The sequence below is a fragment of the Sminthopsis crassicaudata genome, chromosome 1 (genome assembly GCF_048593235.1).
Source record: "Sminthopsis crassicaudata isolate SCR6 chromosome 1, ASM4859323v1, whole genome shotgun sequence".
Lineage (NCBI taxonomy): Eukaryota > Metazoa > Chordata > Mammalia > Dasyuromorphia > Dasyuridae > Sminthopsis > Sminthopsis crassicaudata.
In genome coordinates, this window is record NC_133617.1 from 449,746,708 (window position 1) to 449,773,617 (window position 26,910).

Here is a 26,910-nt window from a genome sequence, read left to right on the forward strand (position 1 = left end):
GCCATTTAGGGAAGGAGGGAGGGAAAGAAGAGAGGGAGAAAAATTTGGAACTCAAAATCTTTCCAAAAATGAAATGTTGAAAATTGTCTTTACATTTAATTAGAAAAAAAAATAATATTTTTAGAAAGAACATGAGATTTTACTTCTGGTATACTCCGAATTTGGTGTCAGGTTATTGTGACATTACACATGATGCTTGTGAAATGGATTTCAGTGAAGAAGAGTTATATAAAAGTCATTAGCCTCAGTCTTTCTTCAGTTAAGAAAACTGTCAATGGCTTGGTATGCTGGATGATCTTGGCATCTTTGATACCTGACCAAGCTCTAAGTGCTCTGTCTCACCTACTTCAACTATCTTCATGGACATTGGAACAAATTGCCTATCTGCCTATTCCACAAGAGAAAGTCTTCACATACTTGGATTAGGCAACATTCCCCTAACTCACCCATGGATTTGAAGCCTGTTGGTTACCCTAAAACTGGATTTAACCTATCTGCCAAGATGGTTTTACCAGAGTGCCTGCCTGCTGTACATATTACAGTTTCTTGGAGCCACAGGTGAGATTTGGGTAGCAAGTAGATACCAAAGGCAGATGAGCTGTTCTAAAAAGGGTTCAACAAGTCCAAATATCAGAGATAATAATCCTTCCTGAACACCCTATACACCTTGGAGTCAGGTAGACATGGGTTCAAATCTTGATGCTTACTGACTTCCTCATCATGAGTAAGTCTTTTAATCTCATTTGTAAGATGGGCGAAATAATGCCTGTAATATTTACCTTTCAAAGTTGTTATGAGACTCTTAAAAAAATAAAATATGGAAAATGATTCGAAAATTTTAAGGTCCTGTAAAATGTGAATTGTTGTTTTAAAACATGCTTATTTTTACTGAAGGGACAGAAACTCTATATCTAGTTCTTTTCTAAGTGTAAGACTTATTTTATAACTCAAGAAAATACTGAACAAGACCATATTTTTCACTTTTAAAAATTCCTAGTCAGCACCTAGCACAATACTGAGCATTTAATGTTTGTTGAACCAAAGAAGCTGATCTCAATTCAGTAAGTGGAGAATGTTACAAGATCAAGATCTGTTTTATAAAAAGGAAAACGAAGCACTAGAAAGAAGCTCAATGACTTGCACAAGGTAACACAAATAGTAACTGGAAAACTCAGACCTTGTAAATGAATCAAATATCCTTCATATGGCAACATGTTAGTACTATTTTGCTGACCAAGACACCACTTGAGCTGGTTACCAATAGAAGAAGACTGAGGAAGCTGGAGAAAAATTCCTAATTTCTCTCCTTTATGCCATTTTTTCTTTATAAAATTGAAAAAATGTGTTGGGATTTTTTTGTTTATGTGTTTGTTTTTATGGTTACTGGATAAGAGAATGTGTTAATCTCCCACTGGCTCCTACACAATCCATGTTTTCAAAAAATATTTCTGGCTGAATATTGATGCCAAAGTCATGGCCAATTTCTCATACCTAGAATAGGAGTAGTAGTACAAGCTGCACATAATTGCAAAAATGTTATGAGTAATGTTTATGAATTAGACAACCTTTTGAGGCTCTAAGCTTCCTATTCTATGAATTTTTTATTGTTCTTTGGAGATCTTTCTGACATTATGGACTTAATAGTATAAGTGTTACTTCCATTGATCCAGATAACAACTCTTTTGTAACTTGAGATTTTAGTAAAAAAAAATTCATAACTATAAAACTAACCTGGCAATTTCTTCTCTGAATCTTGCTAATCAAGTTCTCATACAGCAACATTTTGTACACCACCCAGCCCTTATTTAAGCTTGGTAGATCTTGCCAAGCCTTGCATTTTTTTTAGCAAAATCTTTAATTAGTTAGGGTTATTTACTTCTACTTTACAATGAGGCATTAGGTTAGAGTTGTGGCTAAGGAATGTTCTAGTTAACAGTTGCTAACTTTGACCTTCAACTACCCTCATCACCTTCTCCTATATCCAAACTGTCAAGCTTTCCTAGAGAAACCTTCTGGCTAGTGCAAATTCATACTTTTTAACCCATCTAAGACCTCAGTACTCCTAATTCATTCTTTTAAAACATTAAGTACATAGGATGCGAAAAGTATTGTGAATCCTGAAGGTTCAAAGGTTTTTTAGAAGTCTGGACCACCCTCAAGATACTATAATATATATATATATATATATATATATATATATATATATATATATATATATATATATATATATATATATATAGTATATATTATTACTATTGAGTCATCTTGGTCCTGTCTGACTCTTCACGACCCAACTGGGATTTTCTTGGCAAAGATACTGTAATGGTTTTCTATTTCATTCTCCAGCACATTTTAAAGATGAGAAAACTAAGAGAAGCAGGATTAAATGGTTAACCAAGATCACATAGATAGTAAGTATCCAAGCCAGATTTGAACTCACAAAGTTGAGTTCTTTGACTTCGGGCCTGACACTCTCTCCATTGCATCACCTAGCTTTCCTAGTAAGTAGCTTAATTTCAGCAGCTAATTCTGCTTCTTAATTTACTGAGATTAAAGCTTCATGACAAACTCCTACAACTTCTCTCCTCTTTACCTCAAAATTTCTCTATGTTTTCATCTAATTTCTCTTCTCCTTTCCAAAACTAACCCCTCTCAATCTGTGTTTTGACTTCATTTCCCTGCCTCCAAAGAGATCTTACTCCATAAATTAGGTTCTCTTTCACAGATCTTCAGCCTTTTTAATCTGAGGCCCATGAAGTAGGTTTTTAAAAATATATTTTTAAACTTTGTTTCAATATTATTTATTTCATATATTTATGCATTTCAAGCAATATTTTGAGAAGGGCCCCAGAGGCTTCACTCATACTGCCAAAGGAGTCCATCACATTAATTAAACCCTTATATCAACCACTCCTTAAATGGATCCTTACCTTCTACCCACAAACAGATATATTTAAGTCTCTCTATTTGTACTGAGGGAAAATATATTCCCCCAATCATGCTACCTCAATCTACTCAATCTATTATCCAATCTTACTTTCCCTTTATTGCCAAACTCCTATACTATTTGTCTTCATTTCCTTACTATTCATTCAGTTATTTCTGAATTCTTTATAATCTAGCCTCTGTCCCCACTTTTTTTTTGAACTGCTTTCAACTTATTCCAAATTTTTTAATTGTCTTTTTCTTCAATTTTTTTCTGACATTATGACCATCCTCCAAATTCCCCTTTGAAACTGATTTTTCCTTAGGTTTTCCTGGCACTACAGTGTCCTAATTTTCCTATCACTGTGTCTATTTCTCTGTCTCAACTGATTCCTCTTCTCTTGTCCCTTAATTTTTGGCTTTCCACAAGATCTATTCTTAGCTTAAGTCTCCTTCCTCTTTATTCTCTATTTTCTATGGTGATTTTATTCACTCTTGTGTCTTATTATCACCTTTATAGGGATGAATTTAAAATCTCTATATCTACCTGAATCACATTCAAATTTTCCAAATTCAGCACTTCTAAGTGCATTTTAAACAATTCTTCCCAGATGTCTCATGTATTCCTCAAATTCAACCTTTTCAAACACTGAAATAATTTTCTTCCTTTTCCTAAAGGCTTTTCTTTGGTCCCTCTCCCAACTTCTAAGTATACTTATGACATCCTGTCCATGCATATATGTATGTATGAATATATGTAAAAGATATACATATAAAAGATGATATATACATATGTGCGTATATCTATAGATAGATATGCATATATAAATATAGACACACATATGTCTATACAATTATACATATGCACATAAAAGATGATATATATATATATATTGTATCTATAAACAGAAATGAATGTATGTGTAGCTACAAATAGGCATGAATACACATGCATGTATGTATATGTATCTATATATACACATATAAAAGATGATATATACATATATGTGTATATATTGAAAGATAGATAGACAGACAGACAGACAGATAGATTTAAAGGAGGGAGAAGTAATCCTGAACAAGTCATTGAATCTCTTTACTTTCTGGTTTCTTTATTTGTAAAATGAAGGATTTGAACTAGAAAAAAGAGTTCTTAACCTGCAGTATATGGATTTTTAAAAAATGTTTTGATAATTGTATTTCAATATAATTAGCTTCCTTTGTAATCCTATATATTTTATTTTATACATGTAATAACATTATCCTGAAGAATTCATGGGTTTCTGTGGATTTTCCCTAGACTGCCAAAAGGGTCTATGATGCAAAAAGGTAAAGGACTCCTATACTAGATGATCTCCAAAATCTCTTGCAGCTCTAAAATAAAATGAACCTATAATTCTATTAATAATCTCCCCATTACAATGTGAGCTTTTTGAAGGCAGGAATTCTGTTTTAAACTGTCTTTATATTCCTATAATTTAACATAGTATCTGAAATTATTGTAGGCATTTAATAAATTCTTGTTAACCAACTGATAAGAGGGAAAGAAACAAGTGAGCATTATGTTAACACATTTCAGATACACAAATTTGTTCCATTTATTTTAAGTCTACCTACCTCCATTAGAAACGTTAAACTTGACTCCAAACTCTCCCCCTGGTCCTCCAGGGCAATGACTAGCAGTGAGAATGATTCCACCGGCTGCTTTTATCTTCCTGATAATGCATGAAACAGCAGGCGTGGACAAGATGCCATTTTGGCCAATGATCAGCCGACCAATCTAAACCAACCAAAAAAAAGAAAAATTAACCAACTTGAATAAGTGTGAAGGTAATTAAATCATGAAGATTTATATTCAGTAGTGATCAGAAATCTTTGGCCATAGGATTGTTTAGGTGAAGGCCTACTGGGGCTAAGTCTCTTGACTAAAGAGTCAAGAGGGAAAGAGCATCAGCTCTGAAATCAGAAGGCATGGGAACAAATCCCATTTCTGATGCTTGCTATCTATCATTTGAATTTGGACAAGATACTTAATCCCCCAAGACCTCTTTCTTCATTTGTAAATGAGAGATTTAGTATATGAAAGTATATTCTAAATAACAAATAACTAAATAATAAATAGTAAAAGAAATATAATCCAAGTGACTGATGTTTATTTCATGCTGAGAAAATTGACAAAAATTGGGAATAGTCAAGCATTGTTAGCTACTGAAAGAGAGGCACACTAATACACTATTAGTAGAACTGTGAATTGGTACGTCCATTCTGAAAAGTATGAAATTATACCAACAAAGGTCTGAATTGTCCATATTTTTCCCTCAAGTATTTTCTTTGCTAATTGTTTAACATATTCTGCTCAGTAAAGTCAAAGATAGAGAGGTTCCATATGTACCAAAATATTCATGATTCACAAAAACTGTTTTGTGGTAGCAAAGAAGTGGTGAATGACTATCCAGATTGTAATACATGTATTATACCATAAGAAGCAAAGACTATGTAGCATTCAGAGAAACTTTGGAAGATCTAAAAATGTGCATGCATATTGAATACAACAATGGAGATAAAAAGAAAAAAAAGTCTATATAATTTATACTAAGCTGAACTCAGGAGAAGAACTTACAAAATACATCTCTCTATAAAGGCAACAGATGGATATGGAATATTACCTATATTGTCAGATTTCAGCTGATGAATTGCTTGACTTTACTTAGCTACTTTTTCAGGGTACTTTTGTTTGTTTGGGGTTTTTTGATTAGTAGGGACAGATCATGGAGTAAGGAAGAAAAAAAAAACCATAATAGAAAATGAAGGCAATTTTCAAACAAGAGACAATCAATAAAAATTTTCATGAAGCTGTTACCCTGAAGAGCCTCTAAGGTCCTTCCAATTAGATCCTTTGATCTAGGAATTCAGCCATCTTCTTGTTTTTACTTCACTTTTACTTCACTCCTCTGGACCATAGACCCATTCAGCTCTCAAACTCTATGCCATCCTGAATGTTAAATCCCTCACATGGTCCACTTTATCTATCCACCCCTATCCATGCTTCACTTAAATTATCACCCTCTAGAAATTATCTTATTTTTCCTATCCCTTCCCCCACTTTCCAGTTCTAAAATCATGATCATATAAATTATGTTAAGATATAGTACCTTATGGTAAGTTATGTCCACATGAGTTATCTACTATCTCAACAAGTGAGTGTGAGCACAAATTGGCAAGCATCCTGACTGTATTTCATCCTGGCCATTTTCCTGCTATATTCACATTGTGAATGGCATAGATAGATAACATCTTGGCTGTTTCTATGGAGAAGACAGTCAGGAAGTTTGGAGAAGAGGATGGAGGAAGGAGGCAGATCCTAGATTTGGGGCACTATTTTTTCTTGTCTCAAAAGAATATTCAGCTAGAGTAATATCTATGATCTAGAGGTACAAGTATGAGTTGAGAAGGGAAATCTAATCTGTCTTAATGGAGAAAGTAGCCCTTAGTATATTCTTGACATTTTAACTCCTCTTCACTAAATGCTAATTACACAAGTGATCACTACAAATACCTACTATTGATAATAGCCAATATATCCAAGGTATAGAGTTAGGAGATAGAGTTATGCATAAAGAACAGCAAAAAGGTCAGTATGAATAAACCATAAAAGAAAGTAATGTATAATAAGGTTAATTTCATGGAACAGTTAAGTGGTGTAATAGATAGAGCACAATGTGCTTGCATAGTGGATACAACAATGGAGATAAAAAGAAAGAACTGAGTTCAAATCTGGCCTGAGACACTTATTAGCTGTGTAGCCCTAGGCAAGTCAATTGTCAGAAAGGAAGGAAGAAAGAAAGATCAAACAGTTTCATCCCAGCAATCATTACCATGTGATATTGCTATACCCCTTGAATTAGAGAAATAGACCCAAATCCTGCAGGGGTTATGCTTTAGATCCCCCCCAATGGAGGACTACAATCCCAACAAGTGAGTGTGTGAGCACAAAATCACAGTCTACTTTTGTAAAGTTTGGGCTAGCTCCCTGAAGGGCTTAGAATCAGTCAGGATAGCAAAAGTCCTTGCCCCACGATGGGCACCAAAATGCGATATTTTCTCTAAATCGTAATCGTTCTCTGGGAGGAGGTTTCTTAGGGAGCTTCTGGAGGCAGCCTTAGTTTTAGTTCAGTTCAATAATCCCAAAATGCAGCCAGGAGTTAAAGTCCAGATCCTATATTGTGTCCTTCAAAATCCTGAATCTTTTCCTGGGGCCTGGTTGGCTTTAGTAGAGGCCTATCTCTCTCCTTGATTCCCCAATGAGCTCTTATCAGAATGTCTCCAGCCAGCTTCAGTCTCTAGCTCCCTCTGAATCTAAAGCCTCCAGCCAGCTCGAAGGTAGACATGAGAATGAAATCTTGACTCCTCCTCCCTGAATCCTGGCTCCTTATATCCTCCCAGAGAATGGGCTTGTGGGTACTCCCTGGGCTTGTGGGAGCTCCTTAAAAGTATGCTCTCTTAAAGGTGTGAACTCTGAACTAGAGAATTGTTAAGTACCATGCTAAATTAGATAATTATAACCATTCCAGTGACTTAGCACCTTATAAGAATCCTAATATACTTTATTTAGCAGACCCAAGCATCCTAGCCATGTTTCACCCCGCCCATTTTCCTGCTATACCACTCCATGTGCCATTCTTCTCATTCATTTCACCTTTTGCTCTGGGAATACAAATCCATTACTCCTAAGAGGGTGTGTCAACTCTCCATTCACCACATCTCGGTGACTTAGCAGATCAAAACTATTAGAATAAAGCTGACAAGAATAGGGATTATTTAGTTCTTTATAGTTGTATTTCTAGTGCCTAGCACAGCGACTAATACATAATGGATTAAAGCAAACAGGGTTAAGTGACTTGTCCAAACAGTGTCTGAGATCAGATCTCAACTCTGGTTATCCTGACTCCAGGCTTAGCACTCTTTCCACTGAGCCACATTGCTGCCTTTCCTAATGCATAAATACTTGTTGGTTAACTGAAGAAAACATTAGAAAGCTTATTATAACCATTAAGTAAAAATAAACATTTGAGTCTTTAAAGGACAAATATCTATTAATTTTGGAATACATAATTTCCTCCCAGTCAGTTGGAAGAAAAGGGGTAAATGCATACATAAAGTAAAAGGTATTGGAGGAGGCCCTGGACTAGCTATTAGGAAGCCTGAGTTTCCTGCTCTCAGTTATGACATTTACCAAGTATATGATTTTGAGGCAGTCATAATATCACTGTACCTGATTTTCCTCACATGCAAAAAGAGGATCTTGAACTAGATTGTGTCTAAAGTATCCTCCACTTCTTATATCTGATGATATTGGAGTCAGTACTTGCTGTAATGATATGCCCTAAAGAAATACATAATCTTCATCCTAGAAAACCAGGATTGGGAAGTGGGCTGAGTAATGCCACCTCCTACTCCCTCCACCATAGTTATGGCTTATAAAATCCTATGAGTAGCATACTAACTCCACCCAACTGCTTTAGTGAGATTCTTTTAGATTTGAGAGATAATTAGAAACTAAGGTGCTTTCTGAGCTCCTGAAAAAGAGAACACAGAACAATGGAAAGATTATTGATTCTGGAATTAGAAGGTGAGGATTAAAATTCTACTTCTGATGCCTATTAGCTGTGTGAATTTAGATAACTTAATCTCCTGGTGCCTCAATTTCTCCATCTATAAAATGAAGGAAGAGGTGACCTAGAAGGCCTTTCTAGGCCTATAATGTTATATTCTTATGATCCAAATGTCTGACCATCAGAAAGAAGCTGTTTAGCATTCATTTGGCCTTTAATTAACTTAGCTTTTTAAAAAAGTTTTATAAATTATATGATAGCAGGAGGAGTTAGTAATCAGTATACAAGAAGACATTAAGTAGTTATTTTTCAGGTTTTCTGGATGGGTTAGAGACCAGTAGTAAGAAATTCCTCAAAATGAACCAGACCCTTTGGGTTCCATTACAAGCATTCCATTACTCTATGAATAGACTAAAATATATTGTGCCCTTTCTTTCATTTTTTAAAAGATTATTTTCTCACAGAATAGAGAAGTGAGGATTACAAATTTTGAATGTTCCACATTTATTCCTTTCGGATTTATATCTCCTAGAGAAGACATTTCTGTTTCCCTTAAATTAGTTTTCTCTTTCTAGAATTGTTTTGCATTTACTTATCTTTTTTATTTATGTGTTGTACCTTCTAAGAAAATATAAACTTCTTGAAGATAGGACATTGGGTTTTTTTGCATTCCTCCCCTCAATGTCAACCATATTTTAGATGTTTACTAAATGCTTGTTGAATTGATGAAGAAGTATCCACAAGCACTTAGAATGTTAAAAGAGATCCTCTTGCCCCCTCCATTATGAGATTAAGGCAGTCTGTACTTTATACATACCAGAAAGATGGGCTATAGTGAATTTCTTAAACATTTTTCCTGGAAAGACTCTTCCCCTCCCCCCCTCTCTCAATCTTTCTCCCTCCCTCCCTCCCATTCTCCCTCCCTTCCTTTCTCTCTCCCTCTCTCTGTCTCTTTGTCTCTCTCTCTCTCTCTCTCTCTCTCTCTCTCTCTCTCTCTCTCTCTCTCACTGTCTCTCTTTGTCTTTGTCTCTCTCTGTCTCTCTCTGTTTCTGTCTCTATCTCTCTCCCCCCCTCACCCTCATTTCTTTCTGTCATAGTTTCCTCTTTTGTAAAATTAGGATTATAATAGCATCTACTTCACAGGATTGGCATGAGAATCACATGATATATTTGTAAAATATTTTGCAAAACCTGAAAGCACTAGCTATCATCATCATCATCATCAATACCACCACCTATCAGCACCACCACTACCACCATCAGCCTCATCAGCATTATTGGCAACATCATGATCATTACTATGATTAACAAACTTTCCATTAGGAATATCTGCTTTAGGATTAGATAGAAATATAAACATATAATCCTAATATTTAAAAAAATAATGTATCTCGGACAGTGTTTATTTTCTCTTTAATGTGGGTAGTATTAATTTCCACTATCGATTTTTTAAGTATATTTTAATAGTTTTTAAATGCATGGGTAATTTTACAACATTGACAATTGCCAAACCTTTTGTTCCAATTTTTTCTCTCCTTCCCCCCCCAAGATGGCAGGTTGACCAATACATGTTAAATATGTTAAAGTATAAATTAAATACAATATATGTATACAAGTCCAAACAGTTGTTTTGCTGTACAAAAATAATCAGACTTTGAAATAGCGTACAATTAGCCTGTGAAGGAAATCCAAAATGCAGGCGGACAAAATTAGAGGGACTGGGAATTCTATGTAGTGGTTCATAATCATCTCCTAGAGTTCTTTTGCTGGGTTTAGCTGGTTCAGTTCATTACTGCTCTATTGGAATTGATTTGGTTCATCTCATTGTTGAAAATGGCCACATCCATCAGAATTGATCATCATATAGTATTGTTGTTGAAGTATACAACAATCTCCTGGTTCTGTTCATTTCACTCAGCATCAGTTCATGTAAGTCTCTCCAGGCCTTTCTTAAATCATCCTGCTGGTCATTTCTTACAGAATAATATTCCATAGCATTCAAATACCACAATTTATTCAACCAATCTCCAATTGATGGGCATCCACATCCACTATCGATTTTTTAAAGACATCACCCACTTAGATCAACCCAAGCTGTTTAGAAATCACTTCCATTTGCTTAATCTGACAAATTTGTTGCTTTGAAACACACACACACACACACACACACACACACACACACACACACACCATGGTCTTCAACTTATGCCACAGATATCAATCAAATACCTCTGGTAAGCAAAGATTTATAACTCGGCAAGATTTTTAGGGCAGCAGAGTAATGCCTTGTATATTACATTCCCCATGAGGATGTCACTTTGCCTTAGAGAATTCAAATCAGAAAAAGACCATGACTCCTACCCAAACATTCATTGGGACTACAGCAGCAGTTACCCTGACAAAGGTCCTGCCTGAATCCTTGTAAGCACTAGGATCTTGGGCAGCTGGACATTTTTAGACATTTCACGAGCTTAACATGGAGCCATTTAGCTTCTTCTGGCTCCTTCCTCCCCATAATCTCTCACATGTTTCAGTCAATTAGTCTGGAAATCCTTGTGAAACAAGAAATTAAGACCTAGACATGGTAAGGGGGTGGTATAGTGGAAGGAGGGGGTGTTTCTAGCATTTGCTGCAGTTGAACATTTGAGATGGCTTGAGGAGGGAAGTCATACTTGTGATTATGAGAAGTGATAATTATAGCTCAGATTTTAAAGCCATAAAGGACCTTCAAAGATATTTAGTATGGACTGCCTCACCCATTTGACAAATCAAGACCTTAGCAAGGTAACATGATGTGATGTGAAGAGACATTTCTGAAGAACCCTCTGAATCAAGTTAAAACCTCATGTAAGAAAGTAAATGCTCACTCACTGAGAAGTAGCTACAGAAGATGTATTAAATAAGGTAACGAAAGATCACTAACAGTGGGCAGAAGATGATTTATATGAATGGGTATAAATTCAAGTAAACAGGATCTATCAGTTGAACAGAATGGCTTCCCATCCAACACAAAGTCTGTGATCCTATGATATCATGAACTATGAAAACAATATATACAATGATTGCAACAATATAAACAAAACACCCAAACCACTGAAGCTGAGGGTTACAAAGGACCCCTGTCTAACTCTAGAGAAAAGGAATGAGAAAATAACTCTTTTTCTGTTTCTTTACAGAGGTCCGAGATTTAGTTATGGAGCACTATGTAAACTGTTAGATTTGCTCCATGTGCTCATTGTTTTACTGAATTTTTTTTCTTTCTTTTTTTTTTAAATTCATTGTTATAAGTAATTGCTCTCTGGAAGAAATATATGTATGGGATATGTAGAGATTATAAAAACAAAAGATATCACTCAAAATTTATTTTAAGATGAAATAAGGAGCAGCTTCTATTACCCCCTCAAAAAAAAAAAAAAACTGTCCTGGATATGCTAGAAGAAGGGAAAGAAAGGAGATAACCTTGATTTTTTTTTATAATTGAAGCTTTTTATTTACAAAGCATATGCATGGATAATTTTTCCAACATTGACCCTTGCTTAACTTTTTGTTGCAAATTTTCCCCTCCTTCCCCTCACCCCTCTCCTAGCTCTCAGATAGTCCAATACATGTTAAATATATTGAAATACATGTTAGATCCAATATATGTATACATATGTATGTAATTAAGTTGTTACAAAAGAAAATCAGATCAAGAAGGAAGAAAAAAACTTAGAAAGAAAACACAATGCAAGCAAATAACAAGAGAGAATGACAATGCTACGTTGTGTTCCACACTCTATTCCCATGGTTTTTTCTCTGGATGTAGATGACTCTCTTTGTCACTGCACAAATGGAACTGGTTTGAATCACCTCAATATTGAAGATAATCACTTCCATCAAAATTGATCCTTGTGTGGTCTTGTTGTTGCCATATCTAATGATCTCCTGGTTCTGCTCATTTCACTTACCATCGGTTCATGTAGGTCTTTCCAAGCCTCTCTAAAATCATCCTGCTAGTCGTTTCTTACAGAATAACAGTATTCCATAGCATTCATATATCATAATTTATTCAGCCATTCTCCAATTGATGGAATTTCCAGTTTCTTGCCACAACAAAGAGGGCTGCCACAAACGGACCTTGATTTAATGCAGCAATGGCTGGCTACCCACACTTTGACCTTGCCAGTAGCCCTGGGGAGTGCCCAAAGCCAAGGAGAAGCCTTATGAAAATAGCTATGATTTCCAAATCACTGATGGACTCTGAATAGTAAAACTAACTACATAAAAAGTCATATATCCTTCTTGTATGTTGCTCAGAGAAAAATGCTTTGAAAGCAGCCTCTTTTTTTGTTTTACTAAAATTTTTCCATTTACATATGAAATTAAATTTTAACATGTTTGTTTTTAATTTTGAGTCCCAAATTCTCTCCCCTTCATTGGAAAGGCTAGCAATTTGATCTAGGTTATGTAAAATATATTTCCATTTTAGTCATGTTATAAAAAAAGAGAGATCCCCTTTCCCCCAAAATGAAAAAAAAAGTGAAAAATAGCATGCTTTAAATTTGAATTCAAGTGCCACTAGTTCTTGGAGGTGGAAAACATTTTTCACCACAAATCCTTTGGAATTGTCTTGAATCATTGCTTTGCTAAGGACATCAAAGTTATTCACATCATAGTATAATGTTGCTGTTACTGTGTTCAATGTTCTTCTGGTTCTGCTCACTTCATGTGGCTTCAGTTCATGTAAGTAAAACAGGCATTTTATAGAAAGTGGATGCCACCAGTTTCCGAGCAGAAAGAACAATGAAAAAGACATGGAGACATGGGAATTAAAATTAAAAACTATTTTGAGAATATTCTAAGAATAAAAATGGTTAACATTCATACAGTGCTTTTAAAGTTACCTTATTACCTCACTTGTTCTCCCTAACAAACCTCTGAGATAGTGCTCTCACTGGGGATAGGGATTATATCTGTGGTTTTGTTCATATAGTAAACTGGAAAATGGAAAGAACCTCTCTGCCCATCCCTTTCAATACCTTCTCATCTTAAAGAGAGGTGACTTGTTTAGTATCATATTCCCAATATGTACCTGTGGCAGAATTTGAACCTAGATTTTCTTGGACTTTGAAATCAACTCTCCAATACATACCATACTGCCTCTTGATGTATTTTCTACCACTTGCAATTTCCAGATAAGTTAAGAAGTTAAGAGGATTTTCCCAGATTGACAAAGCTGGTATCTGAAGTGAGACATGGACCCAGCTTTCTTTTCCACATAGAGTGCTAGACCTGGAATCTCATTTTCCTAAGTTCAAATCAGGTCTCAGATACTTTGGACAAGTCACTTAACTCTCATTTAGAAAATGAGCTAGAGAAGTAAATGGCAAACCACTCTATTATATTTGTCAAGAAAATCACAAATGGGATCACAAAGAGTTAGATATTATTGAAACAACTGAAAAAAAATCAATCTTGCCTCTCACCATGCCAATATGTATATATAATGGCATATATATTTAGACATATAAACATACCTTAAATAAAAGCAAGCACATACATTGTATATATGTACATTAACATATATAGTATATATGTATGTATGTGTATATATGTCTATACTTTCAATAAACACAGAATTAAAATACAGCAGAGGTTGCCCACATATAGTGAAGGTGAATAGGGTTAGATATGTGATTTCATCAATACAGGGAACATCCAGATGAGGAAATCCCCTATATCAAGATAAGTTTGTATTTTGCAATTTACAGAGTTGCTGTAAGAACTAAGAAGTTCTTTAATTTAGTTTGGAATCTTGTCCTAGCCCATAAATTCTTTTAGGTGAGAACTACTTCTTAAGTCTCTGTTTTATATATGTACCTCCTAGCCAATTACTGGAGCTCCTGTCATGCTCAAAAAGAACAAATGTTTTAGGGAAAATTCCTAGGGCAAGTTTCACACAAGTATCTGACTTTCAATAAACATAATTAAATTTCTTTACAAAATCTAATGAAGCAGCATTTTTAAAAATGCCATCTGAGTCTCTGGATACAGCTAAACGAAGCTTAAAATAACCCATCCCAGCAGCTGGGAGGCCCCAGCTGTTCACTAAACCTCCCTTCCCTTTCAACTTTTCCATAAAAAGAGTGAATGAAGAACATAGATTAAAAGAGCCAAGAATGGACTGACCAAAAAGAAGACAATTGGACCCCAAAGGCCAATTTCTAATACAAAATCCTCAAAGACAGGCTACTCACAAAATTACTAAAAATGGTAATACTCTATGTCACATATGCTATTGGCAGTGCCCTTAGTATGAAAATAAGTAATGTTGCTATTTATTCAGCAGTAGATAATTAGGAGAAAGAAATCAGGGAAAATAGTATCTGGCCTTGGGTTTGAATTCTTCCTCAGTGGATTATCTACCTGTCTATAAGCAAGTCTAAGTGACATAGTAGTTTAAAGTTTTGGACTTCCTGAACTCAAAACCTAATTCAGACACTTAGTTGCTCTAAAAACAATTAGCACTTCTCAATCTTAGTTTCCTCATCTAACCCAAAAGATTCTTGTAAGGATAAAATGAGAAAATGGATGTAAGTACATTGTAAATTTTAAAGAGCCATATAAATCTGGGTCTTAGTTTCTTCATGTATAAAATGAGTGGAGCAAAACTGTGCAATGATCAACTAAGACAGACTTTGCTCTTCTAAGAAATACAATGTTGTAAGACAATTCCAATAGATTCATGATGGCAAAAGCTATCCACATCCAGAAAAAAAAAAACAAACCTATGGTGTCTGAATGAAGATTAAAGCATATACAATTTTAACTGTTTCTTGTTGTTTTTTCTTTCTTATGTTTTTCCCTTTTGTTCTAATTCTTCTTTCTACATAATTAATATGGAAATATTTAATGTGTACATTTAACATTTATAACATTTGTCACATTGCTTGTCATCTAGGAGAAGGGGAAGGAAGAAGGGGAAAAATGAAAATCAAAATCTTGTAGAAATTAATGTTGAAAGCTAAAATCTTAAAATTTAAAAATAAATTAAATTAAATAATGCATTGGTTTGACTAATAGATTTCCAGCTCTAATTCTATGATCTTACAATCCTATGTCCAGGTCACCTCCAGGAAAGGGAGACTGAATTATAAAAACCTTTCATATTCTTCCTCTCTTCTTCATCTACTCCATCCAACTCTGAACTGACACAATCAGCATTCACCACCATTTGACATATCCCTTGTCATTTGAGCCAGACCAAGATTTATTTGACCTAGATTGCAACTATCATTCTCATTACAGAAGCCCATCAAGCAAGAGCTTCTTTCTGGTCTAATAGGACCAACTAATCAACAATCCAGGACAATTCGTATAAGCAGAAGGCAACATTTCCATATCTCATAATCTCATATCATTGGCAGTTGAGCTGAGAAGGCAAATAGAATAATAAATTCAGGTCAGATACAGATGAAGAAAATGAAGTTCAAAGGGACTGAGGGATTTGTCCAAGTCCATATAGTCAATAAGAGGCAGAGCTGAAATTTGAATTCCTTTAATTCTATTACTCTTCATATCTTGATGCCCCAATAGTTCAGTCAATAATTTTAGAAAAACTTGTAAAGATTTATACAAAATGATGAAGAGATAAATAAGCAAAATCAAGAGAATTTGTGTATAGTAAATTTAAGAGAATAAGCCATTTTACTACTATAAATACCAAAATTAAATATAAAGAACACATGAAAAAGACACTCTCTGCATCCAGAGAAATAACTAATGAATAGAAGTAAGGTTCAGAATAATTTTACACACACACACAATACACATATGGATTTATGAATATATGTGTATTCATATATATGTGTGTATGTATATTCATATATGTATGTATAAGTATATATAAATATGTGTGTGTCTAATGGTAGCTATCTCTAGAATGGGGCAGGATGAAAGGGAAAAAAGGGAGGGGAAAAACTTAAATAATATTTTTATTATGTATTTCAAAGGAATAAATGCAGTTTTGTGTGCAATCATCTTTTTATTATATTATGTTATAGAGTTACTTGTTTTGTCCCATAAATTAAAAAAAAAAACTTTTAAATGCCAACTATATACCAAGCCCTCTGCTAAGCACTGAGGATACCAAGAAATGCAAAAACTGTTGCTGCCTTCAAGAAGCTTTCAGTCTAATGAGAGACACAACCTGCACACAAGTGTGCATAAACAAGATATACATAGGATAAATTGGAAATAATCTCAAAAGGAAGATTGTAGAAGGTGGAATTTTAGCTGAGACTTGAAAGAAGTTAGGTAAGTAAGGAGATGAAATAGAAGAAGGATAGCATTCCAGGCATGAAGGATAGACAGTGAAAATGCCCAGAATTTGAAGGTGGAACATCAAAAGCCAGAAACAGCGAGGAGGCCAGAAGCAGCACCTTTGCAGTTTTAATTTCTATAATCTAAGGTTTTTCAAATATCACTAAGAGTAACTCAGGAATCACTAGTTCTTTCAAGATTGGGATGTGTTCGCAGATGACATGATGGTATACTTAGAGAACCCCAAAGACTCTGCTAAAAAGCTATTAGAAATAATTCAGAATTTTAGCAAAGTTGCAGGATACAAAATAAATCCACATAAATCCTCAGCATTTTTATACATTACCAACACAATCCAACAGCAAGAGATACAAAGAGAAATTCCATTCAAAATAACGGTCGATAGTATAAAATATTTGGGAATATATCTACCAAAGGAGAGTCAGGAATTATATGAGCAAAATTACAAAACACTTGCCACAAAAATAAAGTCAGATTTAAATAATTGGAAAGACATTCAGTGCTCTTGGATAGGCCGAGCGAATATAATTAAGATGACAATACTCCCTAAACTAATCTATTTATTTAGTGCTATACCAATCAGACTTCCAAGAAACTATTTTAATGACCTAGAAAAAATAACAACAGAATTCATATGGAACAACAAAAGGTCGAGAATTTCAAGGGAAGTAATGAAAAAAAATTTAAGTGAAGGTGGTCTAGCTGTACCTGATCTAGAACTGTATTATAAAGCAACAGTCACCAAAACCATTTGGTATTGGCTAAGAAATAGACTAGTTGATCAGTGGCATAGGTTAGGTTCACAGGGCAAGATAGTGAAAAAAAATAGCAATCTAATCTTTGACAAACCCAAAGATCCCAAAATTTGGGATACGAATTCATTATTTGACAAAAACTGCTGGGAAAACTGGAAATTAGTATGGCAGAAACTAGGCATGGACCCACATTTAACACCACATACTAAGATTAGATCAAAATGGGTCCAAGATTTAGGCATAAAGAACGAAATCATAAATAAATTGGAGGAACATGGGATGGTTTACCTCTCAGACTTGTGGAGGAGGAAGGAGTTTGTGTCCAAGGGAGAACTAGAGACCATTATTGATCACAAAATAGAAATTTTTGATTACACCAAATTAAAAAGTTTCTGCACAAACAAAACTAATGCAAACAAGATTAGAAGGGAAGTAACCAATTGGGAAAATATTTTTACAGTTAAAAGTTCTGATAAAGGCCTCATCTCCAAATATACAGAGAATTGACTTTAATTTATAAGAAATCAAGCCATTCTCCAATTGATAAATGGTCAAAGGATATGAACAGACAATTTTCAGATGATGAAATTAAAACTATTTCCACTCATATGAAAGAGTGTTCCAAATCACTATTGTTCAGAGAAATGCAAATTAAGACAACTCTGAAATATCATTACACACCAGTCAGATTGGCTAAAATGACAGGTACAAATGTTGGAGGGGCTGTGGGAAAAGTGGGACACTGATGCATTGTTGGTGGAGTTGTGAAAGAATCCAACCATTCTGGACAGCAATCTGGAATTATGCCCAAAAAGTTATCAAAATGTGCATACCCTTTGACCCAGCCATACTACTACTGGGCTTATATCCCAAGGAAATACTAAAGAAGGGAAAGGGACCTGTATATGCCAAAATGTTTGTGGCAGCCCTTTTCATAGTGGCTAGAAACTGGAAAATGAATGGATGTCCATCAATTGGAGAATGGTTGGATAAATTATGGTATATGAATGTTATGGAATATTATTGTTCTGTAAGAAATGACCAACAGGAGAAATACAGAGAGGCTTGGAGAGACTTACATCAACTGATGCTAAGTGAAACGAGCAGAACCAGAAGATCATTATACACTTCAACAATGATACTGTACGAGGATGTATTCTGACGGAAGTGGATGTCTTCAACATAGAGAAGAGCTAATCCAATTCCAATTGATTAATGATGGACAGAATCAGCTACATCCAGAAAAGGAACACTGGGAAATGAGTGTAAACTGTTATTTTTACATTCTGAATCCAATTCTTCCTGTGCAACAAGAAATTCGGTTCTACACACATATATTGTATCTAGAATATATTGTAATATATTTAACATGTATAAGACTGCCTGCCATCTGGGGGAGGGGGTTGGGGAAGGAAGGTAAAAAATCTGAACAGAACTAAGTGCAAGGGATAATGTTGTAAAAAATTACCCATGCATATGTACTGTCAAAAAAAAAAGTTATAATTATAAAATAAAATTAAAATTAAAAAAAAAAGATTGGGATGTGTTTTTCCCCCAGAGCTTAATGACTTGGACTTATCCAAAATAATTGGAGTTCTCTTGTTATCTTTTTATGTATCATTAATGATGAGGTTCAGCTCTTTAGTCAATGGTGTTTCCTTTTTTCACAAAAATTATTCTATTTAAAAAGTTTTTTTTTAATTGTTATTCAGTCACACCTGACTCTTTGTGACTCTATTTGGACTTTTCTTGTCAAAGATACTTGGAGTGGTTTACCATTTCCTTCTCCAGCTTGTTTTACAGATGAGGAAACTGAGTCAAAAAGTGATTTGTCCGTGATCACACAGCTAGTAAATGTCTGAGGCTGGATTTGAATCTAGGTCTTCTTGATTTCAGGTCCAGCATTCTATCCACTGCATCACCTAGTTGCCCTTATGCATACACACACACATACATATATACACACATATATAAACACATATATAGCAAAATAAAAGTTGAATTGTCCTATCTTTGCTCATCTATTGCTATGTCATCCACCTGAGAGGTATCCACTTGTATCATTATGTAACTCCTCTTTGGTATTCTTTTCCTCCAATATAATTTTATAAATACTTTCATGATTCTTAAAGTGTTTATATGCTAGGCAATATACAACAGAGAACCTCTGCACACTACAGAGGTTGGAGTGTAGAAAATAGATTAGAAAAGGGGATGGATTAGTTAGTCTTATACTATTATATATATATAAGTCTGATAAGAGCTAATTAGTGCCTAAACTTAGGTTCTTTCCCTTAGAATGGAAGGAGTGATGGGACAGATACAATAGATATCATAATGTTAGTCTGATTTGAGGAGGGAGAAAGAAGATGGAAGCATTTTAAAAGACTGATATATCAAGGCAGAGTGACTTGAATGATAATCCAGTCTTCAATAATCGGAGTGACAAATTTAAGGGAGATACAATTGGGCAATTTGTGAGGTAGAGGCATTGGAAAGACTTTCAGGGATTTGAAGATATAAACTAGAGATCTGGGAAGAGATTAGAACCAGGACTATAGATTTGAAAGATAATTTTCTGAAGATTCTTCTTCTTTTTCTTTTTCTTCTTCTTCTCCTCCTCCTTCTTCTTTTATCTTTTTCCCCCTCCTCTTCCTCCTCCTCCTCCTCTCTCTCTCTCTCTCTCTCTCTCTCTCTCTCTCTCTCTCTCTCTCTCTCTCTCTCTCTCTCTCTCTCTCTCTCATTGTCTCATTGTCTCTTTGTCTTTCTCTTGTCCTTTTTTTTTGCTTGTATCACATTATCCTTCACTATGAGGAATAGTAGAACATAGAATGTTCAAGATGACCACACAAGAAGATGCTCAAGAAATATATACAATAGATGAAGGTTATGGAATATTATTGCTCGGTAAGAAATGACCAGCAGGAGGAATATAGAGAGGCCTGGAGAGACTTAAATCAACTGATGCTGAGTGAAATGAGCAGAACCAGAAGATCACTGTACACTTCAACAACAATGCTGTATGAGGATGTATTCTGATGGAAGTGGAAATCTTCAACATAAAGAAGATCCAACTCACTTCCAGTTGATCAATGATGGACAGAGGTAGCTGCACCCAGAGAAGAAACACTGGGAGGGGAATGAAAATTGTTAGCACTAATATCTGTCTGCCCAGGTTGCATGTACCTTCGGATTCTAATGTTTATTGTGCAACAAGAAAGTGATATTCGCACACATGTATTGTACCTAGACTATATTGTAACACATGTAAAATGTATGGTATTGCCTGTCGTCGGGGGGAGGGAATAGAGGGAGGGGGGGTAAATTGGAAAAATGAATACAAGGGATAATATTATAAAATATATATATATATATAATAAAAAAAAAGAAATATATACAATAGTTTCTCTTCAATATAACAGCTGCTTAAGGAGTTCTTTGCAAGCTCATGGTGTGACAGATTTTGAGGCTGATGCACGCATGTCACAGGCAAGTTTTGTTTCTTTTGCAAATACCATACTAATAGTTATACTGAACAAAATTACAAATTTTATTTTATCTGAAATATATAAAATTTTTCATGGCATATCTCTGAAAAATTTATTAAAAACTTTCAGATTAGGAAATCTTAACTTCTAACAGGATTTCAAAAGCCTTTACAATAAAGGAAACTAAGAAACTTCCCATGCAAATCAACCAAGGGTGACTTTAAAAATATTCCTGTGCTCAGTCAGTAGCAGACAAGCTCTGTTTCTCTCATTCCCTTGAAAAAATGGCTCAAGAAGGAGTATGAAAGTTATACATCTCCCAAAGCTAGTTATTCTCAATCATTCCACAGAAAATGGTTTTGTCAGACCAGAGTAAAAGCTTATTTATCAACTTCCCTCCAACTTCCTGCTTAAAGCCAATGTTCATCAATTACAAATGAGGCGGCATATCATTGGTATCCCAAAAGCAGTACTGCAGGCTCTCAACTCTCAAAACTGCTCCCTTGTTTTCCCCAGTCTCTTTGGTTATTCATCAAAAACTTCTCTTTTCCCTAACATAGGTAATATATGCTTAGGAATGATGAGCCTGAAAGCACAAACTACCATAAAGTTAGCCTTTTTAATAATAATCAGCAATGAAAAAGTGAGAGAGGGAGGGAAAGAAAAAGAAAGAAAACAGGATTCACTACCAGGTTAGGTTTCCCTTTTAAAGAGGCTTTTTCTTGCTCATCAAGAGGTAAAGAAATTTCACGTAAAGAAGACTTTTAGTAGGACCTTCTTGCTTTACCAACAACTTCCTCTAAAAATAAAGATTTAGGTACTGAAATCTCTGAAGCTCTAGAATGATTCTTACAGGATACCCAAGATTTTCTCAAAAATTTGGTGGAGAGATAGTGTGAACTGAAGGATGAAGCAACTGTGACCATGTGGAGAAGAGAAAATGAGGTAGGGGAGATAGGGATTGAAGGTCTAGAGGTACATACTGGAAAGGAACATTGATATGAAAGTTAAAGAAAATAATCATGAAAACTCCAGGAGAGTGGGAAGAGAATTCATGAATTGTTAAATGTCAGTTAATAAACATTTATTTTGTATGACTTATGACCTAAAATCATTGTCATATAGACATAGATATAGATTGATAGATCTCCTCAATCCACTTACAGACATATTCTACATGTCACTAATGGCTAGCATATAGCATGGTACCTAATGGTACCTCAGGGTCATCCACACTACCCCCATCCTACCCTGAACAAATGAATGGTTAAAGAAAGCCCACCAGTTTAACAGTTCATTAACACAAATAAGTATGGACAGTGTTTTCAGAGACTAAATGGGCTAGAGAAATCACTGGGAGGCAAAAACTGTAAAAGGGAAAAAGAATTGTAAAATTACGCACTATTTTGGGTACTATAGACATGGAATTACCTAGTCCAATTTCCTTTGACTAAATTAGTTCTCCTGTCTGGGAGGCCAGGGCTCTTCCCTTGGGAAAGGTCGGGGGGAAAGTAGAGTCGTGTAACTAACATAAAAAGTAACACGGAGGAGGATAGTGTTTACAGTTGTCTTATGGGAGTAAGAGGGGTGCAGGGAGAGCTTTGTTGTAAATCAAGGAAAGCAATAAGAGTTGAGCGGAGTTTGCTTAGATGTGGGCAGAATGAGGCACAGTACATAAGGAAAATTAGATTTAGGTATCACATACTAAGTGAACCTTTAATAAATTGAGATAAGGAAAAGGTGTATGACAGGAATTACAAAAATAGGATAAAATAGTGAAAAAGAAGGCAGCAGTGGGAATCAATGCCAGGGGAAAATGTGAACGGTAATAAAGATTATTAAATAGAGAGTAAGAAGTGTGGGGTGAGTTGCAATAGAGAGGTGGACTATCGGGATGTCTAGAGATGGAGGCTGGGGATAGCTGAAGGAGGAGGTGGCTAAGGAAGGAAGGCCAACTCACCCCGTTGGCCGCAGCCATCTGGACCACAATCTCGGTGGCTGCCTTGCTGAAGTACCTGCCATCACTCCCCACCACCATGGTGCAGCCCTGGCGGTCTCGAAGGTCGATGGACGAAAGGACACTTTGCACGAAGTTGGGCAAGTAGTTGCGCTGGCTCTCAAAGAGGCCGGTGGGTCTGCGCAGCCCCCCGCCTCCCGTCGGCTTCTGATCCTCGTAGGGAGTTGTTTGCACCGTCAGCACCGGGATGGGGCTCCCCTCCATTGCTGCCTAATCCTGATCGCCACTAGCCTTGGACGTGAGTCTTGGACCAAAACCTCTGAGCCACTGATCCTGATCACCCCTGGAGAGCGCTCCTACTTCTCTCTGTCCCAGCCTAAACTTCTCTTCTTTTCCTCAGCTGAGTCTTTCCTCTCTTCCCACTCTCCCCTCACACACAGCCATGCGTCCAGATGTTCCCACCCCTGTCCTCTCCCTGCCGCTGCCCCGCAGTTTAGCTACTGCCTTCCAGGAAAATGTCCCCCTGCTCCCAGAGGTAGACAAACTTCCCTCCAATCCGCTAGCCCTCTCTGGAGCTGATTTCTTCTCGGCAGGAAGAAGCAGCTGTATTCTCTTTCAAAGTTTCCAATACACTCCTCTCCCAGTCCTCCCCTCCCCCCTTCCTCCCGGGATGCCTTCTAGGCGGTGTCCGCCCTTTCCAACTCTCCCACTGGGACTCTCCACTCTATCCAAACTCCTCCTTAAAATTTAGCCAGGAGATGGGGGTGGGAAGGAGCGATTTGAGAATTACAAGAGACTCCCCTCCCCACCTCCTGCAGTTCCTGCCCTCCCACTTTTTCGGTCCCTTCTTCCACTCTCCCCAGGAATGCACCGTAGCACTCACGGGTTTCTCTTTTGTACAAGGGCAGGGAGAGGTTTGAGAGAGGGCTGAAATCTTTCGCCATCAGCTAGCAGGCTCAGCCAAAAATAACCCTGGAAAGAGGAGCTGAGAATTGTAATCCCCTGCCAGCACTGAAATTGGAGGCTCTGTGTGTGTGTGTGTGTGTGTGTGTGTGTGTGTGTGTGTGTGTGTTCCTACACTGACATTTGTTGCTGGGAATCACATACTGTCAAGCCTTCCAAACCAATGAGAATTAGAACATACAACTATCTATCCTCAGCAACTAATCACATACACACACTCACACCCCACCTCTATCCCTCAAAAAAAAAAAAAAAAAAAAATACTCAAGACATTTTAGTACACAAAGAATCTTCGGCTCACTAATTTAGAATTAGGAAAAACTAGAGAAGTCATTAAAGGCAACCTCTTCCTTTTATAGATGTTATCTTGGATAGCTAACCTTGGATAGATAGATATAGTAAATTACAAGAAGTGACACTATACAGTTAAATCATGTCCTCTGAATCCTCATGGGACCTAAGATGTTTTGGTGGGAGAAGGGGAAAGCCGGGAGAGAAACATCTGTATCAAGGAAATTCTGACTCCCTGCTCTTTCTACCTAATAGTCTCACTTTTCCTTCATTTTCCAACTTTCCCTAACAAATTTCACATTCAAGGAAGAAGTTTGCCATCTATCTTGTTTGTTTTTAACATGTTAGAATTTCTAGCTTATACGTATATGTTATATATATATATATATATATTCTGATTCAAAAGGGAAGAAGCTGATTTTGGTCTGCAGATGCTGGGAAGTTTAGGACTCTTCTGCTTAACTTGTAATAAAATCCTAAAAACAAGAACATACTACATACCCCTACCTCTCCTGCCTCCAATCTATCCTGTACTACTATATTAATCTTCCTAACATCCTGTATTGATTATATAATTCATGAACTCAGAGACTTTCAGGGTTTTAGAGTTGCCAACTCTATAACTATTGCCAACAAATTAAGTCCTAACTCCTTAGCATAGCATTTAAGGTCCTTCATACTACCTATTCAGTCTCACCAGTATTAACACATATAACTTAAATTCCAATATGACTGATCTTCTGTATACTTGCATTTGCTCTTTGCCTAATATATCTTTCCCACTACCTATAAATCTTCAATGTCATATTCCAAGAAATCTTTGCTGATGTTGAAAGCAATTTATCTCCTGAATCCCTCTATGAATGAATGAATGAAAGTAGCTTTGAATCATTGTAGTCATGTTTGACACTTCGTGATCCCTTTTAGATTTTTCTCTGCAAAGATACTAGAATATTTGCCATTTTCTTCTCTAGTTAATTTGACAGATGAGGAAACTGAGACAAATAGAATTAAGTGACTTGCCCAGGGTTACCCAGCAAGTTAGTATCATAAGTCATATTTGAACTCAGATAATCCTGATTCCAGGGCTGGCGTTCTATCCTTTGCCTCATCTAGCTGTCCATTTATGTGGTATTATAGACAAAATAGATGTAAGATGATTTATGAGTAAAGCATTAGCAACTGGAAAGATCAGGAAAGATTTCATATAAGAAGTAATCTTAACCTAAATCTTGAAGTAATTAGGGATTCCAAGAGGAATGTACATAAGGAAAAGTACATTGTCAGGCAAGAATATCCAAACCAAAACATTGAGATGAGAGATAGAATTCTATGTATACAAACTAGTTAAGAAGGCCAATTTGACTAGACTATAGTATTCATGAAAGATAGCAATGTAGAATAAAGCCAGTAAGGAAGATTGTGGTTAAGTTGTAAAGGACTTTAAATGTCAATCAATCAACAAATACATTTATGCATTATTGTGTGCCTGTTTCTATTGTGTTGTGTATACAGTGAAAGAGTAAAAATAGAGCCTGTCTTCAAAAAGTTTAATTTCTAATAAAGTATGCAACATATATAAACCAGAAAATACAAGATAAATACAGAATATATGAAAAAGATGATGATAAAAGCAACTGAGGTGAGAGTCCCAGGAAAGGTCTCTTGGAAAAGGTGTCATTTGAATTGAATCTTAACAAAAGTCAAGGATTATAAGAGAAGGAAATTGGAAAGGAGAACATTTAAGCCAGGGATATTGGCTAATGCAATGGCTCAAGGATAAAAGATGGAGGCTCATGTAGGACGAACAAGTAGGTCACTATGGATGGAACATATAGAAGGGATTAGAATACAAGAAAATTGGGTAGTAAAAAGGGGCCAAGAAGTGAAAAGCTTTAAAAGGCAAATAAATTTGAATTTAAACCTGGAAGTAACAACTAGAAATTGGGATTGGGAGTGAGTGGGGATAAAAAGTGGGGAACCATCGTTCCTGTTTGTTAAAAATTATTTTGACCACTGAGAAGAAGATGGACTACAATGTAAATACACTTAAGATAGACTATTGCAATAAGACAGAGCACATCTCCTCATCATACTTTCCCTACTCATATGGAAACTTAGACTCCTTCCTCTGAGTCACCTCTGCAACACCTTCTGCTGAGTGACAGATGAGGTTTCCACTTATTTTGGGGAGATACAAGGCTTCATGCAACTGGAAATCTGAGAAAATTTTGTGTACCCAAAGCTCCTGAAACAGACTCCTCATCTTCAAGTCAAAATATAAAAGAAAGTTTTTTGGGGTTTTTTTTGTTGTTGTTGTTTTTTTTTTTCTCTAGAGTAAAGCAAAGTTTATTGTACATTCCGACAAGAAGGTCATCCCACCCTTCCAGCAGATAATCTAAGAGAAGAAGCGCCTCCTGTGGGCAGGACAGCACCTTTAATCCCTAATGCAAATACCCCCTCCCAACACTGACCCTCATCCTCATTGGCTGAGAATCTTACATTCTAAACGAAAGATCTACCCACGAAATTGAACTTGACCAATAAGTACATAGTTGCCCATATTTGACTGAAATAGGGAGGAAATTGTGTCATGG

At 35.9% G+C, this 26,910-nt stretch overlaps 1 protein-coding gene across 2 annotated transcripts in view; it reads right to left on the reverse strand.

Annotated features, from left to right (window-relative positions):
- Window positions 1–23,784, reverse strand: part of PGM5 (phosphoglucomutase 5) — a 212,719-nt gene extending 188,935 nt beyond the window's left edge. The window contains exons 1-2 of one of the 2 annotated variants that reach the window (XM_074280735.1): window positions 23,063–23,784; window positions 4,543–4,705 (exon numbers count right to left, since the gene is read on the reverse strand). In XM_074280735.1, the coding sequence (XP_074136836.1) occupies window positions 4,543–4,705; window positions 23,063–23,323 (424 nt within the window). In that variant the 5' untranslated portion in view covers window positions 23,324–23,784. The remainder of the gene's footprint in view (window positions 1–4,542; window positions 4,706–23,062) is intronic. The other variant, XM_074280734.1, reaches the window with a different exon arrangement.
- Between the last annotated feature and the right edge of the window lie 3,126 nt (window positions 23,785–26,910).